Below are 18124 nucleotides of genomic sequence, written 5' to 3'. Positions count from 1 at the left end.
CATATTGATCATACCATATTGTAATACAGCAATGCATGCATACTCATGCACAAAGAATTTATGAATAAAAACTATAATTCTTGATTGGCCTTATTATTCTAACTTGTCTTATAAATATTTAGAGATGGCTTCCTAAAATAGTAAATGAATAGTACATTATTTGCCAGGCAGAGACTATAACAGGATAATGTTAAAGATAAGAATCCTGTATTTCAAATTTATATTTGTATTCTGCTGAATGGTGCAAATGTGAGACATGACTGTCACAGGAATGGTTATCATGCTAAAAAGAGTTTGAAAGCTGCTTATGTGCAGACAAGAGCCACTGACAATATGAAAAAAAGCCCAATATCTTTACAAGATTAAGACTTGTCATATATTCTGTCCTCTACCTCTTCCCAATGTTTTCTCACTAGTTTTCCCCTCAGTTCAATACACTAAACTACAGCTGTTATAGGACACTTTTATTTTGAACAAAATCAGTGAAAATACAATTTATGCTGAAAGCCAAAGCTGAGACAAGTCACATTCTTTGTTGTTGTTATTTGCTAGCTGTTGTAGGTGGGATCCACTCTTGTATCTTCTTGCGAGTAGTAGAGTAAGGTACGTACTGTCCGGGAGTGCCACTCAGATTGAATTTATGGTTCTCCCAGATAAATTTACGAGCAACTGGTGGATGAGTAGTTGGAGGGTCATCCGTCATTGAGTGAAGCCAGCGATGCCTTAAGAGGAAAAAGACACTTTGTTATTAAGGAACATTACATGATGTGTAACAAGCCTTCCTCCCGACTCCCAAGGCTTCTCCTCTGAATACATACTAAGTATTTGAGGGGGCGGGGTGGATGGTGGGAAATAATTTTAATCAAGTATGATTTTGACTGAGACTACAGGATACTGATTTAAAGTAATTACACAAACATAACAGCTCTGCTTCCAAGCAACTGAAAGTACACCTGAGTTTGAATTTCCTGTTCCTTTGTAGGCTTAGTATTTGGGCAGACAGTATTTCATTGTTACATGTTTGTATGGCCTTAACCAGCCAGCCAGGTCAAGGCAGGCACTACAGATGACAAAACCACAAGGTTTTCTTTTGTCGTCTGGGGTTTTTGTTGGGTTTTGGGGTTTTGTTTTGTTTGTTTTGAATTACCTGAAGATTACACTGCACAACAGTTTCAATACCATCTCCAAAGCATTCATGACGCTACCACTTAGGATACAGATTAATGATGCAGGTTCACCTAAAATAATCATGTAACTGTTTACTGACTGCACAATAAAATTATTACTACCAAACAGTGATGGGGTAATTACCAAGTGATTATAGTGATTATCCTTTACCTATTAACTAAATGTCAATCCTCCCCTGTGCAAACAACATTAATGAGCAAGCAAAGTATTTTCCTTAACAATTTACTGAAACACTACTGAACTGATTTCATGCCATTTCTGCTTCAGTGCCCAAAGCAACTTTCAAACCTGAATAACATTTTAATTATCTGCCAGTTTACATGTACTTCATACTGTATGCACAGTTATGACAGAGGTTCTGACTTTTTTTTCAAGTTTACGTATTTTTTACTGAGGTAGAATTAAAGAAGATTCTGCTAATCAGCTTTTCCCAAAGACCTGACCTAAAAATAAGAAGTCTTCTATTCCAGTTGTTTTTAGAAAGCCTAAAAATTGCATCTTCAGCCTTTAGAAACAGATCTGGCACACTTCATTGATACAGCAAAACAAAGCCACAATGAAAGTAGTGAGAAACAGACTGACAAGTACATTCTAAACCTGAAGATCTCTACAGAAGGTTAATTATCTTTTCAGTCAAATAGCTTCTAGACAGTTATTTCAGAAAAAGAAAAACTCACAACTTTGGCTATAACTTCAGTACAAAATCTCACTTTAAAAACAAAAGTCAGCCACATGTTCATTTTCTGTAAGTAAAAAACAAACAAGAACCCCAAACCAAAGCCACACCTTGTAGGACTAAGGACTGCCAGGAAATTGACTTGAATACAAAACCAGATGGAACCATAAAATCCTTTAAAAGTACGAAGAAAAACCTTGTTTAGGGGTAAAGAATGGCCTCCTATGGGAAAAATCATCCACCTAAGAGTTTGAAAGTTATATGGACATTCAGTTGAAGTGACCCAACACAATATGAATGGGAAGGGGCTCCTCCTCTTCCTCCCCCCACTTTCCTTTGTAAATCTGGTAATTTTTGAAGTATACGTTTCCCACTACTTCTATTAAAAAAGATTTTTAAAAATTATTTTAGTAACGATTTCTACCTGAAAGAAGGCAGCCCCATAGCACTACTAATCACGATGTGGTCTGAGGATACAGGATCAGGCCTTGATTGATTTTAAACCAGGTATTACCAGCCTCTGAAGTGCCCTGGCCGCACTACGCAGAGCGCTGACCTTAGGTGAACTCCCTCTCCCAATTCACGCCCATCAGAAGAATTTGGTCTACTACTGTGGTCCACACCACCTGAGATATCACGTGTCCTATGGCAGCTAGCATCAAAGTTGGCAGAAATGCTGTAAAAGAGCTAATTTTTTATGATGCGCCTAAAAGAGGCGGCATCATATGCTCATACCCAACAAGCCGGCTCTCCATTGCTAACACAAAGAAACACACAGTTTGTGGCACGGGAGGAAGGGGAAAAGAACAGTCCATCTATATGTATACATTCTGACAATACTGACTTAAGTACGACATTTCAAAATGCTTCATACTATCACTCCAGAGGAGCCTCAGCTTTTCAAAACTGCTTACCATAACATATAGAGGCAACTTAAACTCGCACACCTTCACCTAGTGATGCTTCTAGTAATAGTGGATAGGGATCCTGCAGACAAAACCCTATTTATGCAACTGTCATCATGCCTCACACTCCCGCACGTCGTGCATACCAACAGGACAAACAAAAAACTGTCTTCTCAGACAGAAATGCAGTTACAAAGGCCCTGAAAGACAGGCTGGAGCAGGCAGAGCACAAGAACTGTATCAAAGCTCAGTTAAAATCAACTAGATTTCAAGCCTACACGATGTCTGGCACCTCCATCATTAGAAATGTACTTATGTCCTACACTCACTCCTTGAAACATCAGAAAAATTACCACAACATTGACTTATTTACTCATTTTACAGAATAGTTTTGTTCTGTCATTTAAACTATTGTTTTGCAGCTTTTCTAGGACTAAACCCATAAAGTCCTGTAAAATACAGTATTTTGGAGTAATTAATATATTTGCTTTCAGGATTTTCTGAAGTTCTATAACATCAATATGATATCAGGCACAAAATGTAAACAGATCAGCAAAATCAATCCTTAAATCCCATTTTCTCACTTGAAAGTAGAAATAAAATTGCTCACCTATAAGACATGTCAGTACAGTCACAGGTACTGAAATACCTGAAGAGATTTCAAAAGTTTGTTTAGAACTTGTGAGAGACGACTTACAACTCCCCGAAACAGGGCCTGAGAGAAACAGGCCTGCAAGAAAAAACAGCCTGAGAGAGATAAGGGATGGGGGGGAGCGGAGGCCCTCCGAGCCGAGGAATGTCTCAAACACTCGCAAGTAGCAGAACTATAGTCATGGGGTGGACACTGTGGAGTTCACTATTAAATATGCTTATATTTAAGAGTTTCAGGGCTTAAGCCTGGTCAGATTCCCCTTAAAAGCCCAACATGTGACTTGCAAAAGCACTTCGGTTTGCAGAGTCTGTTCTCTCAAACAAAAGCTCCCACTCTCCACTTAAGAAAAAGTTTGTAAAATCTGAAAACTTTATTTTGGAAAGATTCTCCCCTTGACAACCTCCCTCAAAGAGTCCTTTGAAGCCCTGATGTCTCATAGACTCCTCTCCCAGATGCTCAAGAAAAGCTTTTCATGCACTAAATTGAACAGCATGAATAAAGAGATTTGATGCCTTGCAGATGGCCAGATTTCTATACAAACTCTGCCTGTAAATCCACGCATGAGAAAACAGGATTCAAAAGCAATTAATGACTGAAAACCTACAAAGAAGCAGACAACTTACACAGAGCAAAGAAAATCTGGAGGATAGCAAAAGCTCTGAAGAGGCTGAAGCAGCTTCCTGATTCACAGAGCAGAGTCACTACCAAGCAGACTGAGGCTAGCAAAGCCTCTGGACTTTTACTTGCATAAACAGATGAAAGACACCTCATAGTATCTTCAAACGCTCTCAAGACTATGTAGAATTTTCTCCCAAGTTCAGACAAATATTTAAAAGCAAGGAGATTTTAAACTGAAGCTACAAGGGACCGGAGCCAATTATATGATGTACAAGCTGTCAAACAAGAAAGGATGCTACACAAACTCCGTAGCTACTACCATATGTGCATCTGCAAGGTTCAGGCACCATCTATGTAAGTTCAGGATGTTTGCCAACTTGTTAGCATCCATTTTTTTCAACAAGTTAACCACGTTGCACTAAGTGCACGGAAGTGAAGATGTGTGTTACGGTCAAAGGGCAGAGAAGGAAAAAGGGACAAGAAACATGTTTTGTTTACACATGGGAGATAACTTTGATTTCTCGTGCAAGCTACTATAAGATACCATTGTACGGTAATGAGACAGCATCCCATTTACCTGAAAACACCACACTAGCATTTAATCTAGTTACAAAACCCATAAATTTATTGTGAAGCTGCTGCAAGGGTGGAAATTTTACCCCCCCATTCTCTTCTCCAAGGAAAACAAAATTTTTGTTTTGTTTTCCTTGGAGGCAGATTTGAAAAGCAGCAGTTTTACAGGAGAATAGCACATTTCTTTACATTTTTAGTATGTTGGCACTTTAAGTCTGAGATACTACATTCAACCCTCCTTCAGCTGTCAAATCAACTAACAAAGAGGATGTAGATTATTAAACTGAAGTTAAATTTGAAATATTTCATTGCATGAAGTTAGCACTCCTAAAGCTTCGTCCAAAGATGTCAGATTTGCACCATGAGGAAACAAACACCAAAGTACGGGACAGATATTACACGTACATAGGACAGTGCTGGCAGAATGACGTGTCCCTGCAAAAGGAAAAAAACATTCTCAAATTCCAGTTCTTCTTTCTTAAGACTCAGAGGTTTCATTGTTCTTGCTGCTCTTCCCTAGGCTTCTTCCACTGGTCTGTGTGTATTTGGTTTTTTTAAGAGCGTTGTGCCCAGAGTCAAACACTATACCCTATATAAGTTTTCCTGGTAATAAGCAGAAAGGAAGAGTCACTTTGCATGAGCGCAGGCAGTAATTCTTTCTACTTCTTAGGATGGCACACTTCTTTCTCAGCACTATGATAATGTGGATTTATGCAACACCTAGATCATCCTGCAGCACTGCCCATTGCTCTCCTCCTGCACACCAGAAAGTAAGACGCTGCAGATGCCAGAAGAGCAGGGTCCTACCCTCTGTCTCTGCTCTCAGCCCTATGATTTCACTCCTCCTTTTCCTTTCGGGACACTGCAACTTGCCATGTTGCCAGACTTATAAGTGCAGATAACCTGCAGCTGGTAATAACAATGAAAGAAGCAGCACTGAGCTCTTTGATGCATCTATCTATATTTTACACCCCTAATATTTCACTTCTCTGTGCAGCCTTTGATTAAGGGGGAAAGCCAGCTAACACTCCTTTAAGCACACTTCCTTACTAACAAACCTGCCCAGAACATTTCACCTGGGCTTCAGCTTGCCTGTGATCCAAGCCTGCTTCTACTGCAGCAGGTGGGAGGGTGGATGGAGGGAACTATAACCCCTATATAGCCCTTGCCCTACAAAGACTGCAAATCACATTATTATCAAGAAGTACACATTCAAGATAGCCGGTTTTTACTATGAAAACTCTTTGCCTGTTGGTACCCTAACTAATACTTACAAGCTGCTCAGGGATTCCCAAGGAGTCACATTTTCCTCTTAGTCTTAACACTAACATTTTCTTCCCTGAAACCTTTCAAAAGCTTTTCTACAGAACAAAAAGTATAACATATTAAACCTGAAAGTCATTTATCTGTATCATGTTCCTGTGGCATCGCTGGAGAACAACGGACATGTTGTGAGCGATCCAGACCAAGGGGCCTCACTGTAACAGCAAGCTGCAGCTGGGTTCAAGGACATAAACAAGGCCGAGACGGCCTGAGAAACTACATTCCTGCCCAAGAGATAAAGACGTTGGAATGTCGAAAACAGGGGGTCTACCTGGGGGGAGAGCAGCGCGTGGACACCACACTGGGACCAATCATAGAGGGCAGAAGGGCACGTGAACAAGTAGCTTTAGCCTATTAGCAATAAGATAGCGGCGCGTGAAGCTTGAGATAGAGTATAAATTGCTGTGTAGCCTTTAATAAGGTGGCATCAACTTGATCACATTGGTCGTCTAAGTTGTGTCCGAGACTTCCGCGTCGGCATGTTCCTACTTGGTTTTTGATTATTTTTGAGCAAACAGAAAAAAGTTTTGGTTGTAATGAGTGCATCCATACATAAGTTGTGACTACACGTGATTGTGAGTTCATGCATGAAGCAGCATATACCAGTTCTATAAAACAGTATCACCTGGGGCTCCTGGAGGTGATTTGCTGCAGAATTTTTAGGTTGGAAGATGAATGATGAACAAAAGGTGATACTGGGCCTTCTAAAGCAACAGTAAAATGGAAATGAGCTCAACACACAGCCCAACGATTATAGCAATTTGTAATGGAGACATCTATGAAAACACTAAATAGAGTGCATACAGGCAGGCATTGGTATAAACAGATTTAACTTTTATTGTTTATATGTTCACAGAGCACACCTGATCAGTGTGTTCAAAATGGAAGTACTAAGCTCCTGCAAACAACATGCTCTGAACAGCAGGAGACAAAACAAGCATTTTGGCTTTTCTAACTGTCTAACAGTGTAAAAGATGTCTTCATGTAGGAAAAAAAAATGTGCCCAGTATCTTGTATAGCATTACAAGATTAGTATTAATCATTCCCAATACACGTATTGAGGGAATATATATATAAAAAAATTTAATTAACTTGTGTCCAACAAAGTGGATACCAACATCTTGATTTTGAAAGTAAGAAAAGAAAATCCAGAGTAACAAAGAGGTTAAATAACACAACTAAATCAGAATAAGCCACAAGCCTACATATTCTGGTATGGCAACATTTTAAAAAAGCAACAGTCTCAAGTCCCTGTACAGCAGACGTATGTCAAAACAACTCTCTTGATTTCCTTCAGACTGTGATTTCAGTACATCCGTTGTCAAAAGACATTACATCAATTATTTCAGCATACTGAAAATATTCGGTAGTTTCTAAAAATGGTATTACAATATGCTATTACATACAAGATGTTTTTTCTTGCTGTTTTTTCCTTTTCTCCAGTATCTGACAGAAGGTAAAGGGTAGCTAAATGAATTATCATTGTATTTTTTCCAGACAGTTGTTTTCAGAACTTTTCAATATACCAAAATGCCTTTTTCCAATTCATCACACATGACTGTATTTCAATCACTCATATTCCACAATCCTGAAGGCACATGACCACAAAATTGTACTTTAAGATGCACAGTGTATTCAACAACCAGAAACATGGAGAAAAACAACCTGTAGTATGTCATACTGAGAAAAATAAAAGGAAGAAAGTGTTTTTCCTGCATATCTGCTAGTGTTCTCTATACTTCCCAAGAAAATAGTGTAATCAGTAGCGTAACCCTACACACAGTAGGATTTTTATAATACTAGAAAATCACTTCAAGCTAGTTCGCATTACTATTTAAAAAAGGAAAATCTGAAATCCCTAGGTTAGTCCTGGTCTTAAACCTCCATTTTGTTAAAGTGTCATCTTTAGGTGTGACACTTGCAAATTATTTTCTGAAAGTAACACCAGCATAAACAATGCAGTAAAACCTGCTTCCACCTGCAGAGGGTACAACACCACACCCACAAAATGCTCTACTGAGCTGAATTAACTAAAACCCAGAGTCAAAATCAGTATTTAGAAGAAGTATTCAGATCACAACCCAGCTGTTACAATGGTACTTTATATACTTCACAGTTGACCCAAGGATGACAAATTTGTCTCACCTTTCCATCTGTTGAAGGGAGGGCTAGTGCTTTAAGAAATGAACATTTTTTACAATTGACAGGACAGATACTATTATACTATGGAGAAAATTAATCTCTTTTTTAGTAGAAGTAATTTCCCACAATCTAAATTTATTTCCAACAAATTCTGGATCCAAAAAACCCACTTGTTTCCTGCGTCGTTGCAGAACCCCAGTGTTACACTGACAGCAACTTGTGTAATATATTAACAGTCTCAATTTAGAAGTCTATGCCATGTTAAAAATCTTTTTTTAAATCTTAAAAAAGAGCATTTATTCCCAGTCAAAATAGAAGTATTTTTAAAAATGTACCTAAACAGTATAGAATTACAGGTTCTCCTGGCTTCAGCTGGGATAGAGTTAATTTTCTTCCTAGTAGCTGGTACAGTGCTGTGGTTTGGATTTAGTGTGAGAATAATTTGGTGTTTTAGTTGTGGCTAAGGAGCACTGATCCTAAGTTAAGGATTTTTCCATTTCTCATGCTCTGCCAGCGAGCAGCTGCACAAGAAGCTGGGAGGGAGCCTGGCCAGGACAGCTGACCCAAACTAGCCAAAGGGATATTCCATACCATAGAGCATCATCCTCAGTATAGAAACTGGGCAGAGTCGGCCAGGAGGGCAGATCACTGCTCCAGCATCGGTCGGTGGGTAGTGAGCAACTGCATTGTGCATCACTTGTCTTTTCTGGGTTTTATTTCTCTCTCTTTTTGCTGTATTCCTTTCCATTACAACTATTATTGTATCTTCTTATTATTGTTGTTATTATATTTTATTTTAGTTATTAAACTGTTCTTATCTCAACCAGCAAGTTTCACTTTTTTTTTGATTCTCCTCCCCATCCCACTGGGAGAGGTGAGGAATGAGCGAGCAGCTGCATGATGCTTAGTTGCCAGCTGGGATTAAACACAACACAGGTCAGTGATATAGATGTGTCACAAAGCTAGGTTTCCTACCTAATAATAAACATCTAAGAATGCCATGGGAAATGCAAATTTATCAGCAATTAAAAAAACCAAAAAACTGAACAGTACTGCACAACCAAGTCTCCTGACAAAAATACCTTAGAACACAGGCCCGTTTATCCTTTTGTGGCCCACTGCACCAGCTAGTCTTGAAAATAATGAAACTTATACTGCTTCTTCTGAGGCAATTTTCTTCCACGCTGATAGGAAAACAAGTTTTTCTACCTCACTAATTTATGTGATCTAAACAAGCTACTTAATCCTAGAAACATCACTTTGATATTCAGGAAGAAACCCTTCATCAAGGTTTGTAAGGACACAATAAACAACACATAAGCATGAGCAAAGAAAAACAAACACTTCAAAAACTGTGCCTCAAAATTAGGAAAATCTTGCAAACTGGCACAGTGTAATAGTGAAAGGAGAAAAAATAGAACCAAACAACAGTTATTATGCAGATAACAAGGAACAGCCTAGCACTGGCACGAACATGCTAGTTTTGGAGATTCTAATGTCACCTCTAACAAACAATGCCATTAAGCTCTTACTGCAGAAGACACAAAAAAGCATTAACTGCATTAAGTATAATTTTAAGGCTGGGAGAATTTGACAAAATTGACTACCTAGACAACCTACCCATGCATTTCTCAAATGTTCTAAGGAGAGACACAATTTAAGAGTTTAGATAATCAGTCTCAGCCTTGGCACAAAACATCTGTCACAGGAATAATAAAAACCAGTGTTCACCAATGCTCAGTCTAGCCAAGCACCTCTTACTTCATATCACCTTTCACTGCTTTGTCGCTAAAGTGCTATTCATATTCCTCAAGAATCAGGTAGAGATTGTTTTTGCAAGCATACACTATTACTTTATTTGGTGTGTGTTTTTCCTGAGTTACTTAGGAAGACAAAAAAAAAAAAAAAGTATTAACAGTTGTGTGGCCAGAGACCTTCTGGAACTCGAGGTTGTACAGAATTATTACTGAAATGTATAAACAGAAAATAAAATCTTAAGAAAAATTATAGTCAAGTAGCAGTCAACATACAGAGCATCCTGCCCCTTGTTGTTCATCATTTTGTAGAGTAACAATGTATATAAATTGAAACAATTATGCTGTTAATGGCTGTGGATTAAGGAATGTTGTTCCATCATTGCCTTAAATTCTTTAGGTTCTTGTCTAGAATGGATAATAAAAATATTTTTTCTACCTCTGGTTGCTCAACGCTAATGGTTTGGCAAAGCCTGTAAGACAGAATCACAACTAATAAGGAAAACTGGAAGACTGGCTTGACCCGCTCAATCTGTCTGGCAAAATGCTCTTCTCATTCCAAGAAGCAGTGAGTGAGACTGTCAGGACAGTGAGCAATGTAACATTATGAATGCAGTTTGAAATTAAAAGTAACCAGTCTGAAATCTTCTGGTCATATATAAAATAGCTGCGTCCAAGAAAATTTTATTACCATAAGATTGTTTGGTTTTTTTTTTAGTCTTCTGCTTTGCAATACAAGAAAATATATGGGCAATTACACAATTGTTATCTGTCCACATTATTAAGTTAAATCGCTTACCATTCGGGGGGCACCATACTTCCATCAACTTCCCAAAACGTATTTTTGCCATTCATTTCAGTAGTGTAGATGACCCATCTGTGTCGACCTTAAATAAACAAACAAACAGAAATATTGTATTAGCTCAAAAAAATGATTTTCATATAAAGGAGAGAATTCATGAAAACACAAGGAAAAGTAATTTGATTGGGCACTTATTTCAAAGTCAGTACAGCTTTTCTTTTTCTAAGTCTTCTGTATTTCCACTGTTACTGTATTTTTATTTGGCTGAATCTAACACTTCCACAAGGAAGTTAGTATTTGTTATTGTATAAGTAACGGGAAATAGGAACTTACAAAATTTTCAGGCAGCGAAACAGGTCTGGGGATTCTTTCCTCTGTTAGAAGGAGTCTTTTCCCAAGGGACATTGTCATTAGTAACCCAAGATTAAACTAAGTTTCCGCCATATAAAACTACCAAGCAGTATTTACCAGCAACTGCTTTCCCCAGGTACCCTACAGGTTAACCTACAGTAGGCAAAGCTTGCCCTAACCAGCATATCAATTGCTTACACATCACCTTAGTTGTTTTAGGTGCTACCTTTTTAAGTACTCTACAAATGTTATTTAAAATCCCATTACTTAATCGGAAGTTTAAGCTAACCTGTGTTTCCTTGCCCTGAAGTGATCATCTAAGTACAGCTGCAAGGAACTTTTAAAGGCAGCTCTCTTTCTTCCCCCACCTGTTAAGCTATCAGCTTTTAGGTCAAGGACCAGATTCAGCTCTCAATCACATTATCATCCAGGCAGACCTACATGGAGAGCCTCTGACTGGCTTATATTTATCCCATATTTATTATTTCAGATTGACCATGTTTGCAAATGAATTGAGGGAAGCAGTAGAAAGACAGAAGACGTCAAAGCATTTCTATGAGCGCGCTCTCTAAGACTCACATAACTCAAGTGCGAGGATGTCAGGCAGGCAAGAAGTCCTATTTCACTAGCAGAAACTACACAAGCTATACAGAGTTGGACAGTCAGTCAGGAGGTACACACATACCAAAGAAGTTTCTTTTGTCTTCATAGTATTTGTTTCCATACTTGTCAGTTCCTATCAGTGTACCAGTCTTCAAATCATTGACCCTGTGAATGCCCAAAACAAAAGTTTCAGTTGACATTGTCTTAGAACGAAGGTGTGATAGAGGTTTCTTAGGGGTTGGTAAAAAATCTGTAATGAAAACTCTTAAACACATGTATGTAAAGCTATTAAAAAAACTATTAAAGCTTAAGAATTGCAATACATAATCACCAATTCCTGCAACTAATGTCAGCGTGCTTTTACTGTGCGCTCTACTGACAGGATAATGGAAGTCATACAAAAAGGCTTTTGGAGGCTATTATTTATTTAAAAGTTCTTTATAGTGGAAGATAAAGCAACTCTGCAATACAGCACAATTTAACACCCTCAAAACCTTAAATACTGTGGAAGGAAGTCCCAGAGACACATTAATTCACTTATTTGAAGATGTTACCATCCTTCTCAACTATTTGTTACTACCATTTCAGCTTGAATTGCCATGGAAAGCAGTCAGCACTGGAACAGCTTAAGAGATCTCGCACGTCTGTGTGGGCACTAACCTCCCAGAGAGGAATAGTAACATTTTAAGCCATTGTAGCTGCTTGCCAAGGAAATGCATTCTAAACCCTAAATTACAACTGTTACTTTCTAGCTTTTGTATAACTGTGAAAGATGAAAGCAGAGACTTATATTGACCAGATAAGGTATATACCAGTTTCAACTCTTTATACAGAACATATTTTAACATTAGTGTATGTATCAATAATTAAACTGAACCTATGATTTACATTCTATTAATAAAATCTTAAAATTACTGAAGTGCTCTTTTGCCTCTGGATCTGTATCTTTGCTTTCCTTTTTACTGACATTTATCCCAGGCAGAGAATTACATCAGGAAAAGTTTACTCTCAATGGTTTTAGCTGTTTGTAGCACTATATACACTCTCAACTCAGTCCCAAGTGACAGAAGGAATGACAGAAGCACATGCATGCTTCCTTAGTTGGGAGTTTAACTATATAACGCACAGATAAAGTTTTTTGTCATCTTTTGTCCCAGGGTGCATGAAAGTGATAATCACTTGACCAAGTACCCATTTTAAACTTCTGTGATCCCAGGCAGAAAGATTCTCTGACACAGCTCTGCTCTGTCAAAGAAACACTCAAAGATGTCTGACTCAGCTATCCAAGCCCGAGCTCCCAGCTCCAGAAAAAGACGACCCATTTCACTGCTGCTCTCCCTTCCTTCTTCCCCTCCCCTTCTTGTAAGGGTTCTTATACCCTTGTCCTGACTTCATGCTCATACTGGTATCAAACACTAAGAGGTATTTATGGCTTCCAGAGGACATTTTCCAGACAATTTCACTGAGTCTTGAGTAAGGAGAATGTTTCCAGGCACACAGGCTCTTAATTTGACTTCTACTCCATAAAACCTGTTCCAACCACCTTAGTGGGAAACACAGAGAAAAACAGGGAAATTCAGAATAAAACCACTGCAGAGAAAGTGTCTCCTGACTTGGGTAAATTGTCTTTCCAAGTTACCAATAATTACTTCTTAAAGACATCAATTGTTGCAAGAAACATACGCCTTGATTAGTCTTCCTGTAAGTGCCATGTCCACTCCTTGAGCTGGGAGGGAAGATTCAATGGCCTGAAAGGTGAAGGGGAGGCAGCAGCTATGTTTGTGGTTGGTACTGTTATGAGGATCAGATGTGATTCTCCACCTAGCACACTGCTCTTCTAACTTCAGTCTTATGAAAGAAGAAGAGAGACTGCTGCCTCCAGTATTGCCTGCTCCATTTTTCTGTGTGGTAGAAAGGTGTCAACATAGCCTATGATCTTTGACTACAAAAGCTCCCTGACAAAACATTCATTAAGATGTGCTTAGGAAGAGGTACTCTGGTGAAACCTAGTACTGAAACTCCTCTACACTTTTACTTCCCCAGCTCCATTTCTTCTTGAGAACTGCCAGTGTAAGAGCTACAGCCTGAGAAGTGGAAAAAAAAAAAACTGGGGGGATGACAGAAAACAGTAATAATAGTAAAATACTAGCCAGGGAAATAATTCCTCTAAAAAGCTGTGCAAAAGGAAGGTCTATCTGAGCTGCTTTCTACGGTGGAGACAAAAAAGCCAGAAGCTGCCTGTCACCACAGCTAGGAGGAATACAAAGTTGAGGCCTCCCAAAAGTCAAGCTGATTTCAGAAAAGCATAGAATATTGTGCCACAAAACAAATGAGAAAATAATTTAAAATGTGTAATAATTGTAAAGGGAGCAATACACTGACTGACAGGAAGAAGACAACATGCTCAGCTGAAAGAAGAAATACAGAGCTAATTGAACTAGTGGAAGTTCCACAAACAATGTTGATGACAGTACCCTTATTTAACACTTTACAGGGTGCTTGACCAAAACAAAACAGAAATCTCATCCCCAAAAAGCACAGGGTTCTGACAGATTATGGTATTACCATACAGACAAAGGTCACATTATTGTACAGGAAGTTCTGTACTGTCTTCAGGGCTGGAGTGATGCCACCAGAATGAAATTCAATGGTACGAAGATCATAGCACAAGGTGATGCACCTGGAGACTAATAAAATCTGAAGCACTGTGTGTATAATCACAAGGAAAATCACATCTGGATGTCACAAAACAATAATGAGCTGCCAATTAAGTGACATGTGGGGAGAAAAAGTCAAGCTGATCCTAGGATGTTCCAGGTGAATTGAGCTGTCTTCAGTGAACAGATCAATTTAAACTACAAGAAATAACAGAAAAAGAACTATTATGATGACTGGAAGAAAAAAAAAGTCTTCAAGAAGGCTCAGAAAGCTTGGCTTGTTTATTCTAGCATAAAAGAGCCCTTGATATATAGAAGGGAACTTTACCTTTGCAACTCCTCCCTATCCCATACTCCTGACTTCCCACTATTGATTAAGAAAAGTCTTTTTCACCATGTGGTCAGGCCTACAACATTCACTGTACCCTTAAGAAATGTTCCATTACTTTCCAAGACCAGCTACAAAGATAACACAGGTTACTGACACTGCCGAATTCAGATGATGGTCCATTCAGACTCCCACCCCACCTTTCATCAAGGATCTGAATGACAAAGAGTACCTTAGTAAATCTGCAGCTCCTCCTATTTGGGAGGAGTTTCAAGCACAAAGCATCACAATTCAAAATACTCTTCACAACGTAGAGATGAGATGTGAGTGGGGAAAAAAAAAAACCAAACAAAACAGGAGAAAGTTTAATGTGGATGAGTGCATGGTTCTGTGCTGGGAGAACAAAGTACAGGTATGACTGAAAACAAAGGCTGCAACTAATTCTGCAGAAAATGCCACTGTGGGCTAGAGGGCATCCAAAGCCAATGGTCAATGGTGAAAACCCACTGCCAAACAGGCAGACATAGGGTTTGAAGTGTTAAAGAATTACAGCTGGTAAGGCAGATAAACTCATTCTCTGCTTTATACCACAGGATTTCAGCAGAAGCATGGCTTTCATTTGTGCATTGGACAGTCCAAGGAAGCCATCACCAACCTGAGGCGATCCAGAACAAAGAACCCATGGGCCAGCGCGATGGTGGCCTGCAGGAGCCTGGGAGGCGGCTGCAGCAGAGCAGAGCAGCCACACACAGCTGTGGCGGCAGTGCTGTCCCTCAAGTGGGGTCGCTTACCCAGTGTGCAATATGCCAATATACACACAGAGTAGAAGTATTTATTTATTCCATGTCTGCGCAGAGTGGGGTGCTAGGTGGTAATTTCACAAAGCCAGCACACCGCACAAAAGAACTCCAATATATTTATACACTTCAGACTACACGAAGACACATTTACTGTAGGTTAGTTTCTTATCACTTTGTCCTCTACTGGTTAACATGCCCCATCTCGATTTAAAGCTACAGTGTCTTAATTAATCTTCACAAACTCAAGGCGGGGGGGGGGTGGGGCACGCCTCGGTCCTAAAATGAGTCAGCAGTCACAGCCTCCCTTCCCTGCTGCCTTTATCTTTTCCCCAGTTACTGCCGATCTTCTCAGTCAATCATCCATCTTGTGGCGACTCCTGGGGTAGGATGCTCCCCTCCTATCAATCTTTTTAGCGTTAACCAGACATGCACTGTTTATACAAAGTTGGAGTAACTCACTCCCTTACCTCATGGTTCCTTCTTCTGACCACAACACTCTTAAATCAGTGACTTACCCTGTCATTGTTCTATTTACAAGTTTAGAATGAGCAGAGTAGAGGCATCAACAGGACTAACCATCAACGGGACTAATCAACACCGGGAAAGGCCGCCTGGGGCAATACTAGCGGCTCAGCACCGAAGAACCCGCCAAGATGCCGAAAGAAAACAACGGCCGGAGCCCGCCCGGGGCGCGGCCTGACCACGGTCTCCGCTGCCGACGCCAGGGACCCCGGGGCGACCCGCACGACCCCGCGGGGAGCGCACGGAGGGCTGCGCCGAGCCGCCTCCTCCCGAGGCCTGGCCCAGCACCGCGCACCGCCCGGCCCGAGGCGCTGCCCGCCGGCCGCCCCGGCGCTGCGCTGAGCGGCGGCCGCCCCGGGTCGGGTCGGGTCGTCCCCCCACCCCGCCAAGCCCGCTTCGTCCGGGGCGGGGCGGGGCGGGGCAGAGCAGAGCAGGGCAGGGCAGGACAGGGCGCACGCCCTCCCGGCCGACCGCGGCCCGCCAAGGTGACCCCGCGGGGCGGCGAGGAGGGAGCGGGAAGTCCACTCCCGCCGCCTGCGCCGGGCGCCCCATTACCTCAGCAGCTGCCATAGGGCGCCGCGGACGCCGCCGTGGCCGCCAAGGTGCTTCAGCGCCCGCTTCAGCACCTGCACATACTCCGCCATCTTGGGGCGAGGCGGGGCCGCCTGCTCCCGGCGCCGCCGCCGTTCCGGCCCGGGGCCGCCCCGCCTCTCGCCTCGGCCCGGCCCCTTCGCCGGGGCAGCACCGCCTCGTCCGTCCCGCGCCCGGGGGAGGGCGGGAAGGTGGCGGGAGGGTATTACCAGCCGCCATTTGCCTGGTGGTTGCTCCCGCCCCGGGCCTCGGAGGCTGGGCCTGCTGGACGTGGCCTCTGGGGGCGTCCAGGCCTGCGTCCGGCTCGGGGCAGGCCCGCCGTGGCTCTCCCTGACCTGCCCCTGAGAACGGGTGAGGAGGGGGATTTACTGCGCTCCGGGCAGCCCGGTGCTGCCCTGCCCAGCTGCCGAGAACGTTAGTCCTGATCCTCCCGCAGCCTCCCAAGCAGGTGTTCAGCCGTCTCCTCCTGCTCTCTGATCCACGCCGATGAGGAATATGGCTCCATCGTCTTTGTTAACTCCCCTGCAAACAGTTGTAGGCTGCAGTTAGACGCCCCTGACCACCTCTTCACCAGGCTGTAAGTGCAGAACTCCCTCAAAACTCCACAAATGCACGTCCCGGGCTGTTGCAACAAGCTTCTGCTGGAGCAGGATCTGAACATCCCGCTTGAACAGCACCCTGGTATCCCAGGTACCGCCTCACCAGCCAAGGGGATGATTATTTCCCAGGACTGGCAGACCATGCTTCACCCATGCTTCAGCTAGTGTGTGGTTTGCTTTGTTTGTGGTAACAGATCACACAATATCCAGAAACATCCAGCAGTGAGATCCTTCTTCTGCCCTTTGTTAAGGTTGCTGAAGGGTGTTTTCTGATGAAGACACAGATTTGGGCTTCCAACCTGCATAGTCTAGATCCATAAAAAGAGCATTTGCCTACTCATGTGAAGAGCAGTGAGAGACAACTTCACAATAGGGAAAAAAACCTCTTTTTAACAGAAATGTCTACTGACTATCCCTTATTTCACACAGGTCACAAGATCTGTGATGAGAAGAGTTACCAAGACTGGCAGTGAGGAGTCCAGGGTTGCCTAGATCAAAAATTAGGAGATGGGGGAGGTAACATCTCACCCCATGCAAACTGTGAGTGATGGTCAGAGAAGAGCTTAACAGTCTTGCCTCTCCCTGGCTTTTCCCAACTCTGGCAGGCCATGAACGTGTATCTCTTACCTCGTCCACCTCTCCACCCCACCATCTCCATTTTGTTCCACTGTCTTCTGGTTCTGCACCAGCAGGAAGAAATATTTTTGATCACCCTGCTGTGGGCATTGGGAGTACTTTACTGCTGTTGCTGCCAGGCTGGTCTGGCAAGGTGCAGAAACTACTTCAGTGACCTTCACAAAGCTACGGTTGCACAGGCCAGCCAAAAATAGATCCACAGTACCTTGTCAGAGCAGGCAGGACTTGGAAAAGCACCAGGTAAACACATCAGTGCTGCAACTGGCACTGGCCAATCAGCAGAGCCCAGCTGTCAGTCAGCACCGAGAGGCCAAATTGCTGGACGCTGACACCATCGGAACTGGGGATTTGGCAAGGGACAAAGCAGGAGTTGAAGTGAAAAGTGAAGTAGGTGGTGTTAAACC

At 41.9% G+C, this 18124-nt stretch overlaps 1 protein-coding gene across 1 annotated transcript; it reads right to left on the bottom strand.

Moving 5' to 3' along the window:
* Window positions 1–449: 449 nt before the first annotated feature.
* On the bottom strand, window positions 450–16615 carry NDUFA12 (NADH:ubiquinone oxidoreductase subunit A12). The gene is made up of 4 exons (XM_074827046.1): window positions 16450–16615; window positions 11670–11752; window positions 10631–10718; window positions 450–722 (listed from the first exon to the last, which is right to left on the bottom strand). The coding sequence occupies exons 1-4, from the start codon at window positions 16536–16538 to the stop codon at window positions 542–544; spliced, it is 441 nt and encodes a 146-aa protein (XP_074683147.1). The 5' UTR covers window positions 16539–16615; the 3' UTR covers window positions 450–541.
* Between the last annotated feature and the right edge of the window lie 1509 nt (window positions 16616–18124).

Source organism: Strix aluco, chromosome 5 (genome assembly GCF_031877795.1).
Source record: "Strix aluco isolate bStrAlu1 chromosome 5, bStrAlu1.hap1, whole genome shotgun sequence".
NCBI classification, from domain to species: domain Eukaryota; kingdom Metazoa; phylum Chordata; class Aves; order Strigiformes; family Strigidae; genus Strix; species Strix aluco.
Note: the sequence above shows the minus strand (reverse complement) of the source record. Positions and strands in the feature narration are given on the sequence as shown.

Bases quoted from the DNA above. Each gene is read 5' to 3' on its own strand.
- NDUFA12 (XM_074827046.1), bottom strand. From the start codon at position 16,538: ATGGCGGAGTATGTGCAGGTGCTGAAGCGGGCGCTGAAGCACCTTGGC. The intron at 11,753-16,449 runs GTAATGGGGCGC...GGGCATTCACAG, and splicing joins GCCCTATGGCAGCTGCTGAG to GGTCAATGATTTGAAGACTG. The intron at 10,719-11,669 runs GTATGTGTGTAC...TGTTTATTTAAG, and splicing joins AGACAAAAGAAACTTCTTTG to GTCGACACAGATGGGTCATC.